The sequence below is a fragment of the Chrysemys picta genome, chromosome 2, assembly GCF_011386835.1.
Source record: "Chrysemys picta bellii isolate R12L10 chromosome 2, ASM1138683v2, whole genome shotgun sequence".
In the NCBI taxonomy this organism is placed as follows: Eukaryota; Metazoa; Chordata; order Testudines; family Emydidae; genus Chrysemys; species Chrysemys picta.
The window spans coordinates 39,471,816-39,489,532 of record NC_088792.1 but is presented as its reverse complement, the minus strand read 5'-3'; the positions used below and the strand labels follow the sequence as shown (position 1 = coordinate 39,489,532).

Here is a 17,717-nt window from a genome sequence, read left to right as displayed (position 1 = left end):
GTGAGAGGGAAGGCTGAAGCTGACATGAAAAACCACCACTCCTTGCATTTAAAGATAGAGTCTTTAAATTGGTAAGAACTAAGTCATGGTCCCTAAATAAGCACTCATTTCCTTTGTGGAGATATTTAATACAGGGTATTCTGTGAGAGTAAACCTTTTTAAAGAGAAATGCACTGGTCCGGTCAAAAATCAGTTTGTCAAAGAGAATCCATTCTCATTGCAGGGGTCCCCAATTTTGCAAGCAGGTAAACCTTCATCTCATGTTTAATGCAAACACAATGTATACATTGAATAAATTGTGGTACCAACTAATATAGAACAGATAATTATCTATCTCTGTGCATTTTACCCACATCAAAGATTTTAGTTTACTACTTCAGTCACTTAAAAAAAGTCGACAAATTTAAATCAGATGTACTGATTATTTTGATTTCTTTCTACTATTCACACTATATTAGGCACTTTAAAAAAACAGAAAAATCTTATGAGTACTGACATGGAAAGAAAGGAAAACTTTAATGTGGTTATCTTTGCCAGAAAAGAGACATTCTTCTCACATCTAGTTTTCAGGCTGGCAAAGTTGGTATGGAGCTTGAATTTACAAGAAATAAAATTAAAAGCATTCTCTATAGTCTGAAAGAAAAATAATTCAGAAACAAGTGAAAGATGATGCTGGAAAAGAGAAGTGTATATATGACTCAAAAGGAGAGAGAGTAAACAAACTATTCTCTTTTGTGGTGTCCAGTCTTAAGTGTCTCTGTGGTGGGAAGCCTGCTGATGCACTGGAATGTGGCTAGGCGATCCCTAAAAGTCTATTGTTCTTTCCATACAGTTAGGTGGCTCTGCCTTCAGAGCTGGGTTCCTGGCCAGCAGCCGCCACTCTCTGGCAGCCCAGCTCTGAAGGCAGTGCTGCAATCAGCAGTGGCGCAGAAGTAAGGGTAGCAATACCACAACCACCCTACAATAACCTTATGACCCCCACACAACTCCTTTTTGGGTCAGGACCCCTACAATTACAACATCGTGAAATTTCAGATTTAAATTGCTGAAATCATGAAATTTACAATTTTTAAAATCCTCTGACCGTGAAATTGATCAAAATGGACTGTGAATTTGGTAGGGCCCTATGTATAATCCACAACTCTTGTCCTCCCAATTTTTGATTACTGGACCCTAGGGAACTACATTAGGGAAAATACGGTTCAGCTTCCCAACAGGGGTTCTGCCTTGGCTGCCAGAGAAGAAAATATAACATAGCAGTTTCATTCCGGTTGGCATCTTATTCTGACAGAGCTCAGTCACTGGAAATGGAGAGGGGGTTTATCTGGCCAAAGACTTCTTCCCTGCATCCTCCAACCAACCATACTTGTTGGTGCGGGAGGGGGTCCACTGCTATGGATGATGGCAGGAGCTTCCCTACATTTTTTTCCCTGAGCAGAAGTGGGAGACAACCCCTTTTCTACACTCAAAAGCAGGTTTTTGCAGTAGAAATTGAAGGAAAAACAGAGAGAAAGAAGAGAGAGAGAGGGAGAGAGAGACTGGACTCTTACTAGGGTTGCCCCCTGGCAGGTTTTTAACAAGCTTGGCCGGTTTGTACTGTCTTGCTTATTCAAAGATTTGATGTCAGGATGTTTTTTTCACGTGGGATATGTTCAAGTGCTCTACAGTTCACTCCCTGTAGTCCAGACTTTGGCACGGTGTTAGGATAAAGTAAGAAAGGTAATAAAATAACATGAAAATACACATCTTGTGTTATTCTGTGTGTGGGTCTGTGTAAAATGATTCTCGAAAACATTTTAGTAATAATTAGTGATAGTTGGCACGAGGACCCTTTTTGTTCAGGGGGTAAGGCACTGGCCAGGTTTTCTGCATCTTGAAGGTGAAAACTCTAACTCAGACTCCCTTCCTAGCCCTCTTCCTGCTTGCTGGAGCCACATAAGAAGGTTACTACAACCCTAATGTACGCAGTCTACATGGCACAAAAAGTGGGGAGAGGGACAGACAGAACAGGGAGCAGCTCCCCAAATCCTGCCATAAGTGAGATCCTCTCTCCTCCATTTCTCTAGGCTCAACTGTCTCCTGATTAGGCTAACCCAGTGTGTAACAGCATACCTGGCCTTCTGGGGCTTCCATGATCCAAGAGGCAGTGACTTTTTTAGTCTGAGGAAGGTTTTGTGTGTGCATCATCTTGGCTGCATATGCACAAGCATCTCTGAGTGGGTCTAGGGGTTTCTTTCTGCAAAACTAATGTTTAAATATCAACTTCAGGGCTGATGTAGTGGGAAGCACCTAGCATGAAGTGGTATATAATGAAATTTTGTTGGCAGTGAGATATAGTAGAATGAGAGGCCCACACTTGTTCAAAGCATTGCAGTATTCAAACTACAGTTCTAATGATAGTGATCATTGGCCTATTATGAAATGGAAGAAAAGGAGCTCACTATAAATGTATTTGACTATTATATGAAATAGCTCAGCAGTATAAATGAAAATGTGCTGTCTTTCAGGACAGACTATTTTATGTAGACATGCCCCAGGGATTGTTCTTTGTCTCAGCTCAAAGAAGGTGGCTGATAAGTACTAAAGCTAAGGAAATCTTTCTTTCCCACAGTAAAAACAGCCATTTTTTGTAATTTCTTATTTGTATTTGAGACTGTAAGTCTGAGTGGGTTTTGGATTCTGTCTGAATATCCAAAAACACGGGTCTAAGAAGCACTAGAACTGGCCATGGCAAATGGGCTAAGTTTTCTGGCACAACTGTAGTTGAGCAGCTGTCTGTGATTAAACTAGCCTCACACATCCGCACTCAATGCTATATGTCCCTGCCAGCCTGCAATGCACTCCCATCTTAGTGGAGTGGAGGATAGATATCTCCTGGAATCCTGGAGAAGGTGGGCAGGAAGGGAGAGCTGCAGGCTAAGGTGCTCTGGAGTGTCACCTGCACCCAAAACACATGTTGAGATCATGTCTGGAAGGGGATGGAGAGCAGTACAGGAGGAGAGATGTGTCTGCCTTGCTTTGTGCCCTGAGACCCATTATTCTGCAGTTGCTGCCCCTCCCCGCCCCATCATGGAGGTCTAGTTTAAGTTGTTTCCAAGATGCTGAGTGATCGCCAATATTGGAATAAACATGAGTGAGAGTCCCCGGAGATGGCTGGTGGACCCTGATAACATTTCCCCTTCTGCATCCAGGCTAAGTCTTTGCAAAGTGAGGTACACATCATGTGTACCTTCATTCCCCTTTGCAGTGGGAAGATGAGAGGATTTGGAGTTGGCTGAATCGCAGGGGTTAGGTTGAAAGGCTCAAGCCTGAATATTGGCATGAGGACATTTAACACAGCATTGGACCTATGTAAATGTTTTTCCTATTAAAATTAAAAGGTAATAAATGTGTGCCTCCTGGTTAGAATTCATTTCAGTATTAGTGTTTCATTCACCTGTGAGACCTGGCCTAAGCCTTTTTGGGTCACCAGCTGTCTTTGCTTTTTCCTAGACAAAGATCTCTGTAAAGATCTTAAGACAACATAAAGCTGAATTAGAAAAAACTAAAACATCAACCTACCTATTTTTTCCAATATGTAACAATACTAGGTCCAACCATCTTATGCAAATGACAGAAGGGATTTGACACCCACTTTATTGCCTTCCTCCTACTCACAAATTAAAAGAAAACTTAAAATAAGAAAGGCTGCAGACATTTGGAGAAAACTGTGTTGGCGGAGGGGATGTACAGTATGCATGAGCATGACAATGAAAACCTGAAAGATAGAGAGGAAATAAAAAGGATGAATGAATGTAGGGATAACAATAGGAAGAAACCAACCAGGAAGAGTTTAACAACAATAACAAAAAGACACTATATTGGAACAAAATACAGTAACATAAGAATGGCCATACTGGTTCAGACCAATAGTCCATTGAGCCCAGTATCCTGTCTTCCAACAGTGACCAGTGCCAGATGCTTCAGAGGGAATGAACGGAACAGGGCAAATATCAAGTGATCAATCCCCTATTGTCCAGTTCCAGCTTCTGGCACTCAGAGGCTTAGGGGCACCCAGAGCTTGGGGTTACCCTGACCATCTCGGCTAATAGACACTGATGGACCTATCTGCCATGAACTTGTCTAATTCTTTTTTGAACCCAGTTATACTTTTGGCCTGCACAACATCCCCTGCAATGAGTTCCACAGGTTGACTGTGCCTTGTGCGATGTTTGCTTTACACATGCTGTCTATTAATTTCATTGGGTTCTTGTGTTATGCGAAGGGGTAAACAACACTTTCTTATTCTCTTTCGCCACCCCATTTTGCCATCCCCTGTTAGTAGTCTCTTTTCTAAGCTGAACAGTCCCAGTCTTTTTAATCTTTCCTCATATGGAACCTCTTCCATACCCCTAATCATTTTTGTTGCCATTCTCTGTACTTTTTCCAATTCTATTATATCTTTTTTGAGATGTGGTGACCGCAACTGTATGCAATATTAAAGGAGTGGACATACCATGGATTTATATAGTGGCATTATGATCTGAATTATATGAATCCAATACCAGATGGCAACTAAGATAAATTTAAAGAAGAACTTTCAGAATCAAAACAAAACTGGGTAAAGTTTAAAAGAAATTCTGCCGATTTAAATAAAAAAAGACAGTATATCAGAACAAAACAAGAGCTGAAATGAAAGCCCCACTGAGATACAGTAAATTGGAAGATAATTAAAATAAAAACTGAAAGAAGCAAAAGAATATTGGAAAGTTAAATGAAAACATTTCGGGATCAAAACAAGATGGAAGGAAACTTCCATAAAAGACTTGATAACTACAATAAAAGGAAGAACCTTAAGGAAAAGACTCTCTGAACTATAATCAAAACAAAATGTGAATGCCCAAACTATTGAATGAAACAAGAACTGAAAGAGATAGTAGCAGTGAATCATGACAATTTAACCCTTCCAGTGCTGGAGGTTTGGATTTTCTAATTTGAAACACAAGAGCAGAAGACTCTCCAATTTCAAGCTCAGTGACACAAATGGGTGATACAAAATGGAAGTGATCAAAATAATGGTAATATCACAATAGTAGCACCAACACGACTAAAACTGTCTAAAACTATCTTCTGATAGCTGGCCATACTAGCACTTCATAATACTATCACATGGGCTTCTATGGTTACTTTCTGCCCCATCATGAAAGAGCCTGGATTGTTTTTTAAATAATAATTTGTTCTAATGCACAATTTGTTCCAGGTGCTCGGGGGGTGGGGATGAGTCTCATAAGTGATCGCAGCTGTAGTCTCCCTATCTTAACTCTGAACTTCCATACTCTAGGTTTAGGTTACTTGTAATTTTAATCCCACTCAGAATTTCCTGGATATGTAATACTCTGTTTCTTTGTTTATTATAACTAATGGTTTTGAAGGGAAATACACACACAAATCACTGACACATGCCTGCAACCTTAACTTAATGTTACCAAGTTTTTTGTGTGAGATTAATAAATAAAACAATAATTAATGGAAGGTTAGGGGAAGAAACATAAAACCAGATTCTCTGCTACAGAGAGAGGAGCCAAACATAGTTCGAAGGCATCTTTGTTCTGCTCATATTCCGGGCTGCTGTAGTTGCTGAAATGTAAGTTACTATCTCAGGCTGCCTACGTGCTGGAGTGATAGCATTATGGCTACTCCAATTCCTGATTACCTCAGCCCCACCCGTTTATGCCAGATTTTACAAAAGAGGGCGGTGTAGGGAGAATTCTCCCCTGGCACCTTGCAGTTCATTTACAGGCTTTACAGCCCTTACATGCTGACAAAGTGGTATACAGATGCCATGCAGTTCTTGCAGCAAATGGTGGCTGCAACCAATTAGGCCACTCCCAACCACAAGCCACTCTTTGAACCTACTCTAATTCATGGCCACAAAGTAACATTTATGGACGTGCCTAAGTGATACAGGTGCCTAAGTCCCATTTCTAAAAGTTATTTAGGAGTCTAAATCACTTTTGAAAATGGGCCTGAAGCATCCATGTCACTTAGGTATTCTTGAAAATATTACCAACTATGTGGTCTCCTGCCCACCCAGATACAGGATGCTGGCTCAGACCACGAGCCAGCATGCTCTTCCCTTGTAGAGAGAGCTAGAGCATTTTTGGCCAAACCTTGACAGTCCATTTACATGCATTATTGTCTTGTGGAATTGCTGAATTCATTCCTCCCTCAGATTTAGCCACAGTTTAAAGATGCCTGTGCGAAAGCTGCAACATGCCTGGTCCTGTGACCAAAAAAACCAGACAAATATAACAGCCTTAAAACCCAACCAAAAAGAAATGTCATATACTAGTGAAGACAACGGATAGCCACAGCAACCACAACGAGAAAACTAGAGGTAATTCACTTAGCACCTCTTCTCAGCACACTGAAGAGGAAAATGTGAGCTGAGGGCAGCAAGGGAAGCTGAAAGGCCCCTGCACTCTCCATCCCTTAAGAAGAGGGAAATTCCCAAAGCCCCTTAAAGGAAAGCTATCAAGCAGCTCAACAAATATTTGGATTGTAATTAGCAAGAAGAGTGGAGTTCCTGGCATCTCCCTAAGACTGCCAAGCAAAGATGTCCTGGAGAATTGCTATGAGAAGGAGGTGGTAGGAAGGTCAGGAGTGGGTAGAAAGGATTCTTTGACTCAGACAAAAAAAAAAAATTTCTTCTAACATTGATTTTTAATTCCAGACTGTATAAACCCAACATATTGTTACGTTGGGGGTTGAGCGAAACCTCATTGAAGTTGGTGGGTGTAACATCAGCCTTTCATTCAGGACAAACATAAAAAAGCAATTAAGCTCCTGTGTGGTATAGACAGATGAAACAATAAGAGCCACAACTCAAAACACAGACCACATGCAAGCCTGGAGGAGCTCAATCATGCAGTCAGAGTCTTCCCTGGGGTCTGAATGTAAATGCATGGGACTGGGGGTTGTTTGATGGAGCCATGTGTGTGAGGGAGAAGGGGCAGAAACACCAGAGAAGGCAGCAAGGATGCTTTCATAGCATGATTTTGAGAAAAAAAATTAAAGTCAGCTTTTGGGTGGAATGCTGGTTAGAAAGAGGCTTGGAACAGTGAAAAAAAGAAACTGTCCCCTGTTTGTTTCATACTCTGTTCAGGGACACAGAATTTTACATACATTCTTTGTAAACAAACAGGGCTGCATCAAAGAAATACCTGCCTCGGGCATCAGTGTATCCCCCAAATGGAAATAACCTGAAAGATCCTGAATATTGGCCAACCACTCAGGTCAAAAAGGGTAACAATACCTTGCTACAATACACTGATCTTAACAGGGTCCTACTCAACAAATCCTCATTGAGTCCTGGCCCCTCATCCTGGCTGAACAGATCTGTGAGCCATTAGTGATTATCTCTGAGAACTGATGATGGGAGAGATCTCAGAGGACTGCACAAAGGACAAAAAGGTACCTATCTATAAAAAAAGGGGGGAATAAGGACAACCAAGGGAATTGCAGACCAATCAGCTTAACTTCGGTACCCGGAAAGATAATGGAGCAAAAATAATCAAACAATCAATTTGTATGCACCTAGACAATAATAAGGTGATAAGTAACAGTTAATGTGAATTTGTCAAGAACAAATCATGTCAAACCAACCTATTATGTTTCTTTGACAGGGCAACAAGCCTTGTGGATGGGGGGAAGCCAAAGATGTAATATATCTCGACGTTAGTAAGACTGATACTGTCTTACGTGAGCTTTTCATAAGCAAAGTAGGGAAATATAGCCTAGATTAACTTACAATAAAGTGGACACACAATTGGTTGGAAAAGCATACTCAGAGAGTAGTTATCAGTGGTTCACAATCAAGCTGGAAGGGCATATTGAGTGGGGTCCAGCAGGAATCTGTCCTGGGTCTGGGTCTATTCAATATCTTCATAAACGATTTGGATAATGGCATAGAGGGTGCACTTATATAAAGTTTGCAGATGATACCAACTGGAAGGGGTTGTAAGTGCTTTGAAGGAGAGGATTAGAATTCAAAATGATCTTGACAAACCGGAGAAACGGTCTGAAATAAACAGCATGAAATGCAATATGGACAAATGCAAATTATTACACTTAGGCACAAATAATAAATTGCACAAATACAAAATGGGAAATGACTGCCTAGGAAGAAGTACTGCAGAAAAGGATATGGGGGGGGGGGAGGGAGGAGGATAATAGTGGATCACCAGCTAAATATGAAACAACAATGCAATATTGTTGCAAAAGACCTCAACTAGAGAATTGTGTCCAGTTCTGGGCATCACACTTCAAGAAAGCTGTAGATAAACTAGAGAAAATCCAGGGGAAAGCAACAAAAATGATTAAAGATCTAGAATACATGACCTATGAGGAAAGACTGGAGAAACTGGGTTTGTTTAGTCTGGAGAAGAGAAGACTGAGGGGGGATATCATAAGTCTAAGGATGTAAAAGGTTGTTATAAAGAGGAGGGTGACAAACCATTCTCCTTAGCCACTGAGGACAGGAAAGTAGTAATGTGCTTAAATTGCAGCAAAGGAGATTTAGACATTAGGAAAAACTTCCTAACTGTCAGGGTAGTAAAGCACTGGAACAAATTACCTCAGGTGGTTATAGGATCTCGGTCATTGGAGGTTTTTAAAGAACAGGTTAGACAAACACCTGTCAGGGATGGTTTAGATAATATTTAGTCCTGCCTCAGTGCAGAGCACTGGACTTGATGACCTATCAAGATCCATTCAAGTCCTGTATTTCTATAATAACAATGAATTTTGAAAGAGACACAGAAACAAAGAATGTTAATAGCAAAGCAACCAATAAGATACCCACCCTACTTACTATACTATTCTCAGACTGAGACTCAGGAGATAAGGACTCAGTTCCCAGTTCTCACTGACTTCCTGTGTGACCACGGACAAGTCAAGTCAACTTATTTCTCTGAGCCTGTCCCCCATCTGAACATAGGAGATAATACTATTTTCCTTCTCCCATCCTTAGTCTGCCTTGTCTAGCCATTGTGGGCAGGACTATCACTTACTACGTATACATACAGCACTTAGCATAATAGGGCTCTGATCTTAGTTGAGACCTCTAGGCACTATGACAACAATGCTGTAATGTACTGCACTAAAAGGCATCAGGCTCCATGTGTGCCTTCTGCAGTTTACAATTAGACTGCTTGGTACCCTTCTAATACTAAATTGCAACGAAGAATCCTAAATTATGAATTGGTGGCAGTATCTCTATATTAACATCCTATAACATTTTAAAAAGTTTTAAAAGATATTTAAAACCACTTTCATTTTTTAATGCCCATATTTTCCAAAGTTAATATTGGCTGTCTCTACCATCCTACAATTTTTTAAATTCTAGAACACATTGTTTTTAAACTTTAAAAATTCACAAATAGAGTCTAATACACGCTGCAATTTAATTGGAGATGGGTCTGACCCACAAAATTTGGATCATGATCCAACATTTTCAAAGTTCAACAACCAATATTTTGCTTCTGGCCTATTTCTAATGTTGACAGAAAGTGAGCAAATGGAAGAATAAACATTTCACACTTATGTGGTAGAATTCCCAGCAAACAACAAAAAAGTACCTTCTCTGAACAAAGTTATATATATATATATCCTCAAAAAGGGAAAATTGTTGGCAGAAGCATGAAGCCAAGGTATCAGTATGTTCTGATAAGCAAGTCTTTTCATATGGCAAATTGAAAATAGAACAGAAAGTCACACTAGTACAGACAATTCACATTTAACTTTCTAAAGATCCAAAATATCATTCTCAGAGATCTTCTATTTATTTTACAACCCTGTATACCATATGATCCATCAGCAGAGGTATTTATGTTTGTGGTATGAGCTTGTACTAATGAAAACAACTTTTGCTCAATATTCTGATACAAAACTATACACTGGAAAAATATCAGATTATAATCTTAGTTTCTAAATGTACTTTCTGAATACCTTATTTTCAGGTCTATAGCATATGAGAGCCCAGGAAAGGTTTCTTATCTAAGAAAGGTCTCAGTCTTTCTTCTTTTCCTTTCATGGTATCAAAAATAGCCTAGTGCATACAGATATTTACTATGGTAATGGTGAGATCTGGTCATTAAGACCCTCAACTGTTATTATAAGGTTGATTTGTTCACTGGAAATCACAAGTAGGTTCAAGCTGCTTAGTTAAGTTGCATATTTTCTCTTTTACACTGTGCACTCCCATTATGTCTTCAAAAAGAGAGAAAACCAGATTGGTGAGTTTTGTTAGAACAAAAGGAGTCTTCATTTCATTATAGTAAATGGCAGTTACTCAAGCTTTCAGATTATTACAGTTCAATTCCCAAAGGTGATGAGGTGGGGAATAGAAAGATGGCATGCAAATAAGTATGGAAGCTTGAAAAGCTTCTTGTGCCTCCCCATGGACCAACTTCAGTGCAAGTATTTCAAAAGCTCACATGGGTCTAATGTTTTATGCATAAATAAGGTTCATTGAGTTAATAGTGGCCTGTGAGATTTGAACACAGTGTGACAATGTTATAAGTGGGGGGAAAAGTGGGACTCCATGGATACCTCCTTCATCAGATGGCCTTGTTACCTCACTGCAGTAAGAAAGGCTAGGGTTTGTCTCAGAACCATCTGACTTTTCACCGCCCAAACTCATGCCAAAAGTACTGGTGGAATGGAAATGCTGTTTATTATAACGGCTTGCTTTTTCTACAAAGGGGAAAAGAATACTGCAGTAAACAGTTAGCTGACAGAAGAGCAAAATAGAACAAAACAAATAACACAGCAAATGATTTATGTAACAATAGCTTGAAAGGTGAACTTTGTTCATTTGCACGTTCATTTGCACATTCATTTGGAACATCACTGGTTTAAAAAAGTTTGACTAGGACTTGACTGGTTTGTATTCTGCTTCAAATGGTATAAAGAAGGAGAAGAAAGGAGGGCCAGGGGCAGAGATCCTAGGAAAAAACAGGGTGAAAATGGAGCAGAGAAGGGAGAGAAAAAACTGCTATTGAAAAATAAAGGCATTATTCCACCCGATATATACAAAAGTGTCTCAGATTAAAACGGGCACATTTGCTTTTAAATTGGATCATGGTTGGGAAAGGAAAAAAAAAAAAGCATGGCTTTAAATCACATGGGAAAAGGCTTGATATTCAAACTTATTTAAGCACAAACTCCATAAAATTGCTTGAGAAGTCTGCAAAGCCTCAAACATGAAAGTGAGTGACCCATCTGTACATTAAATGCTATTCTTTTTATAGACTCAATATACAAGTGACTCTAGACAATTTACATTTATTTTCAGTCCTAATTACTTAGCCCCAGATGGAAGGAGAGAGTGTGGATAAAGTACTGTTTGGAAATATCAGCTTTCCCCCTCCTCCCCCAAAATGTGGCAAACTTTGAGGGAAGATTGAGGTGAAAGAGAGCAATAATATAATAATTATATTATGGGGTGGGAGGGATAGCTCAGTGGTTTGAGCAGTGGCCTGCTAAACCCAGGGTTACGAGTTCAATCCTTGAGAGGGGCCACTTGGGGATCTGGGGCAAAATCAGTACTTAGTCCTACTAGTGAAGGCAGGGGGCTGGACTCAATGACCTTTCAAGGTCCCTTCCAGTTCTGGAAGATGGGATATCTCCATTAATTATTATTTAAAATAGCCATCTTTTTTTTTCCACAGCAAGAAAAATATAGTCTAGCTCACTGCATAGGTTAGGAGTTTAGCATCCTGACAAGTCAGTGGTCACTGCTGTATTTTTATTTTATATATACTTTTAAAGAAGAAATTTAAAGATTTCAAATACCGTGGCTGTAGGGCATGAAGGAAGCTTATGAAAAGGTCGAGGATGCTTATACAATGTGCTTATACTTCATCGATAATCTCCTGGTAAACTGCATTGCAAAATTGGTTTGGATTCAAACAAGAAATCTGGCCAGCTACTAGGATCTGACTCACAGCCTACTAAAGACAACTGGAATCTTTCCAGTGAGTCTAATGGGCTTTAGATTAGGTCTCCTCTAATATGGTGCTTTAGGATATTTATGGTTAGGTATTTTGAAAAAATATAAAAATAAAAATAGCAAAGAAAGATTATTTTAATCAATTTTACACTTGGAAGAACCTATTTTAAATACATTTTTAATATTTAAAGAATTGCAAGCTTAAGAGCTCAAAAGACCAAGGGTGAAATCCCAGCCCTGCTGAAGTCAATGGCAAAACTGCCAGTTGTTTCCATCACTAAATGTGTATTATTGTTAATAAACTGTCTGCAAATCAGCTTAAGTTCTTCTTAAAAAAAAAACAAAAACACCCCACACTCCTGACCTCCTCTGCTTTCTTTATTAAGGTGAGTGGAAATACTTTTTAATCAAATTCAAAAGGCTCTTTAAGCCCCTACCACTAGTAGAAAACAAGACAATAATGGAAGTCAGGCCATAATATGTTGCCTGTGTTTGTTCCCTTTCCCCTAACCTCTGTCTACTTGTCCGTCTATCCTCAGAGTGTGCACTACCTAAGAGCAGGGACTGTCCTTTCTTGAATGTTTGGAAAGCATAAAGCACATTGCAGGTGCTATTGTAAACAAATGACAGGTGAGAGTAAATATAATACATTGTAACCCATAAGTAAAAACTGCACAAGACCATGAAACTTATTTTATGAATCAAACCCTCCTGTATCTTTGAAGTTTTAGTGAAATCCAGTTATTTGGAAATCAGGACAAGAGACTTCATTACTACTGGAATTACTATAGTTTTAACTGTAACTGAAAACAGTAATTCTAGTTTAAGAAAAATGCCTTCACTGTTTCTTAGCTGTGTGTGAGAATATAGTTATAATTTCCTTTAATACACTCATTTTAAAAGTAGAATGGTTGTAAAATGAAAAAATACAACATATGGCTGACATATTGACCTGAAAATTTGATACAACAGCTTCATTAAAAAATGGATTTGGGGAAAACTCAAGATATAAGCAATACCAGAAAGTATACGCAGACTCCTAGACTGAATACTGTCTTCCAGAGGATCAATGTCGAAGATGGAGCCAGGATCTGTGCGCCAAACTTTGAGGTCTTTTCCCAAAAGAAAGAAATGATAAGACAGACAAGCAGTGAAGGAAATAAAAGCATGAGAACAAGAAGTTTTAAAATGACAGGGATTGCCTTGATCTAGACATTAATGGAAAGATCTAGACATTCCTAGACAAGAAGGCATTTGTTTTCTCAGCTGTCATTTAAAAGACTGTGTTGCATTCATTTTAAGTGTTGTACATCATTCATTATGAGCTTTTCCTTTTAATTTTGTCAACCGTGACAGTTACATTTTATAAGGCTATACTAATTTTACCAATTTTCTAAGGCTATTCCAATGGAAACAATTAAAACCCCCATTACACTAGATAGCACTAGACAGTTATCTGGTGCTTCTGTGTCTTAACTGTTATTTCTGTTTGTCGTCCTAGAACATAAGTTTCTTAGGGCACAGGCCACATCTTACCCCACATTATCCCAAAGCACTGCTGGACCACAACTTATTAATTTAGTAACAGTTAGAACCATAAGACTTTTCCTCACAATTCTATACAGAAATCATTACAAACTTTGCAGTTCACCATCCTGTATCAGATAGCTTAGAATAGAGGTCTTCAGATTAAAAGGTTACATTTTATATGAAGACGTCATTTATAAACAATGTATAAAAGGTTGAAATGGTTACACGTTTTACTAAATGACTACTCAATAGTTATAGAGTTCCACAAGTCAAAAGGTTGCTTATAACCATGTATATATAACCATCTATAAAACCTTCTGTCAATAGGCTTACCACAATCGGTAAAATGTACTGCTTGTGGCTGTAACATGCATATCAAACCTACTAATCGTTTCAAAATCAAACCTTGATACTAAGTGTGACCAATTAAAATATGGATCTACCAGATAACAGGGAAAAAGGCAAATTGTACATTCATTCATGTGTGTCTTGCTAGACAAGCCATCTGCAGGATTGGATCCCAATATGTTGGAGGAGATTAAATGAACTTGGCCCTGTTGCTGTGGGGGAGTGGAATCAGGCTAATTTATAAGTCACTAGGTAAAGCTGTACCCTGGGGACCCCACATATGTGGCATCCCAAGTGTTTTATTGGATTGCTTATGCCAGATCCCTGCAATTGGTGACAACAAGAGCAGGCACAGCCAATAAAACAAGTCCCACAGCCTGGAGCTGGATTCATTGTGTGTGCTACATGTTATCTACTAGAGCCTTACATTGGAGTGTAGTACTAGATCCTGCAGACAAAATGAATGGAAAGCCAATGTACAGTCAGTTAGCCCTAGCCATGACAATTGGAACTTCTATGTAAAGCACAGACAGGCTTGAAGGAGGAAGTGAATTGGTGAGTCCCCTGTTTTTCATACTTCACTGTGCATTTCTAAATAAAAAACATGAAAACTGCGTATGGACTTCAGTATACAAACAATTTATTTATTATATTGATTTTATGATCCTGTGTAGTCTGCAATAATGTATATAAAACAAGAATCTTGCAATTCACTTCATCAGATAGGGCACTTCAGCTTCATTGTGGCCTCTATCCAACTGAAAATATTGTTGTTGGGAATTTACCTATATAAGCTGCATGGACCCACTTTACTTCACCAATCCATAGACAGATCAGAATTTGGGGGCTGGGAAATATCCCATTTATTTCAATGGTTTTGGACTGTCCTATTATGCGTAACATAAAATTCCATTTTCTAGAGCAGAGTTGTTAATTTTGGCATTGTTCGGGCACTGAAAAAAGTTGTTAGGGCTCCACTGATTACACTTAGAGAGCCCACCAGATAGGTTCTAATAAGGAAGTTTACTCCCTACCTGAATGAACATTTATCAGCTGGGGTTAACTTAAGAGAGTCAGGGCTGGGTTTTTTTTGACCCTGCAATCTTTTCCAGATGCCAAGGACCTCCCCTGAAGGAGTTCCTTGATTCTTTTTAAACAAGTCTATGTGATTGCAAGTCATTTGAGAAAGACATTAATTGAAATATTAGTAAATGTAAAGCTCTCAGGTTTGTCATAGGCTATTTCCATTAAATAATTATTGTTTTTTGCTTTCACTTTTAAAAAAAAAAGTATTTCTCTTTATTTTTTCTTTTATTAAAGGACTTGTATTTGACAAATGGTACACAAGTGCTAACTTTTCCTCAATAAGTTATTTATAAGCGGGGAAGTTTATGTTCTGTGAGATGAGCTCAGTTATGACTGACTGGAGTGTGTGCCACTGAGCCCTTCTGTCATTATACTCATGGTTGCGTTAGTAAATTACACGTACACAAAGCGAAAATAAAGCTTACAATGCAGCACTGGCTGGGTTTTAAAACATGTGCTGAATAGGAGGATGCTGTGGACCACACGAATGTGTGAGCTCTTCTACTCCTAGCTGACTACCTTGCTTCTAGTTGTGGAAGTCAGATGGTGGTTCTGGCTTTGGGGTCTCCATGGCAGGCCAATGATTCCTCTGACGAGGTTGTGTTGCCTTAGTGCCAAGATGTGCAAGGCCTTCACAGTCTGCAAAGTTATCTTCCACTGGGTAGAGCCCTGTCACTCCCTGTTATAAAATTCTCTATGATAGAAGGCCATGTCTTCTTAGTCTCCATTCAATTCTATAATAAATTACCCTTGTGATTAGGTACAGAAGTCTCTAGAATGAACATCTTGGGGATTCTTGTGGCCTGTATTCATGCCAGGCAGAGCAAATGAGAAAATAGGACAACCAGAGAGAGAAAAATGAATAAAGCCAGGTTCTCTTCCCCTTTCCCATTTCTGCTAACTTTTAGGATTTAGATTTTCTTTTTTCAGTTTGAGCAAATATTAGTTGATATGAAAATTCAGGGAGACAGTTGAACTCAAGACCTCAAAATGTTATGGCCCAGAGAGCTACCGTGTCCATTTCCTTCTCTCTGACCACTTATGGCCTTAACCTGAACAATCCTGTAAAGCACCTGTTCTTGAGCTGTGGCCTACCTGAAGAGCTACTGGCAAGCCACAGAATGAGATGTTGTCATAAGAACATAAGAACGGCCATTCTGGGTCAGACCAAAGGTCCATCAAGCCCAGTATCCTGTTCTCTGACAGTGGCCAATGGCAGGTGCCCCAAAGGCAATGAACAGACAGGTTATCATCAAGTGACCCATGCTCTGTCACCCAATCCCAGCTTCTGGCAAACAGAGGCTGGAGACACCATTCCTGCCCATCCTGGCTAACAGCCATTGATGGACCTATCTTCCATGAATCTATCTAACTCCCTTTTGAACCCTGTTATAATATTGGCCTTCACCACACCCTCTGGCAAGGAGTTCCAGAGGTTGACAGTGTGTTGCGTGAAAAAAATACTCTCTTGTGTTTGTTTTAAACCTGCTATCTATTAATTTCATTTGGTGGCCCCTTGTTCTTGTATTATGAGAAGGAGTAAATAACACTTCTTTATTTACTTTCTCTATACCACTCATGATTTTATAGACCTCTATCATATCCCCCTTTAGTTGCCTCTTTTCCAAGCTGAAAAGTTCCAGTCTTATTAATCTCTCCACATACGGAAGCCGCTCTATACTCCTAATAATTTTTGTTGCCCTTTTCTGAACCCTTTCCAATTCCAATATATCTTTTTTGAAATGGGGCGACCACATCTGCACGCAGTTTTCAAGGTGTGGGTGTACCATGGATTTATATAGAGGCAAAATGCTAGGACCATGTGTACCACTCTTATGGAGCATTCCCAAGGCATTATAGGTAGGGAGAGGAGGCGATTGATGAAGGGGGTCCTTTCCTTATGAACTGATCTGCAGAATTTAAATTGTGGAGAACCGTTGTGTTAGAGGGATACAAGTTTATTCAAACTGAAGAACACTACAGCCCTAGATCTCTCTTGAACAGTGAATGCCAGTTACATCAATGTTCAAGTTAAAGAAAAACTGCATTGACTATTTATAGCATCTTACAAAGTTAGGTAGCAAATAAGAACATATCCCCCCAGCTTCTAGAAATACCTGTTACTGTTTCAGATCTTCATAATATTAGTGATTTCATTAGTAGCTGCCATTGTACTGATACTTCAGTACAAGTTTCACACTGGGAAATGCAGACTAGGAATGAAAGCATTTGATTACTATTTGAATTCATAGGAGAGGTGGTTCTACTTTTAAATAAAAAAAAAATAGAATTTATACCTTAAAACAAATGTCTGCCTCCCCATGCATTCCAAGGGTGAAGCTGAATTCTCTCAGGGCTAATCTACAGCAGACTGTCAATAGCAGTTTTCTATTGGATTATTTATTTGCATTAAATATTATAAAGTCTCAAATATAATAATTTACTCTTTGTAGTTCGATGTAGTGATTAGAATACCTTTTATATTACTCTGCAATTTTCCTCTTCTTATGGTTTTGTAAAGCTAGTATCTAGAACAAGTCTTTCATTTTAACATTTGATTACTTAATATCCTCATTAGTTTGAAACTGATAAGGTTGATTACAATTACCCATTCTGCCTGGCAATTATTCTCTGAAACCCCAATTCTGACCCTTAATTTTAATTTAAAAGAAAAAAACCTCACAAAATAATGAATTGAGGAAGAGTGTATAGTGACTAATAAGGTAAGCTAATGATATTTAACACCATCATCACAATCAGA

General features: G+C 39.0%; 1 protein-coding gene across 20 annotated transcripts in view; it reads right to left on the bottom strand.

Moving 5' to 3' along the window:
* Positions 1 to 17,717, bottom strand: part of NEBL (nebulette) — a 389,302-nt gene that overhangs the window by 17,451 nt on the left and 354,134 nt on the right. For 11 of the 20 annotated variants that reach the window (XR_010598237.1, XM_065582984.1, XM_065582985.1 and 8 more), the window contains 2 exons: positions 13,012 to 13,104; positions 10,591 to 10,734 (listed from right to left, as the gene is read on the bottom strand). The exons of 3 other annotated variants lie outside the window; for them this stretch is intronic. Coding sequence is in view for 12 of the 17 variants with exons in the window: in XM_065582984.1 (XP_065439056.1) it covers positions 10,591 to 10,734; positions 13,012 to 13,104 (237 nt within the window). In the remaining 5 variants the exon portion in view is untranslated. Of the gene's footprint in view, positions 1 to 3,561; positions 3,758 to 10,590; positions 10,735 to 13,011; positions 13,105 to 15,381; positions 15,691 to 17,717 lie in introns of those variants that run through there. 6 more of the 20 variants (XR_010598238.1, XM_042857629.2, XM_065582987.1 and 3 more) reach the window with 4 other exon arrangements.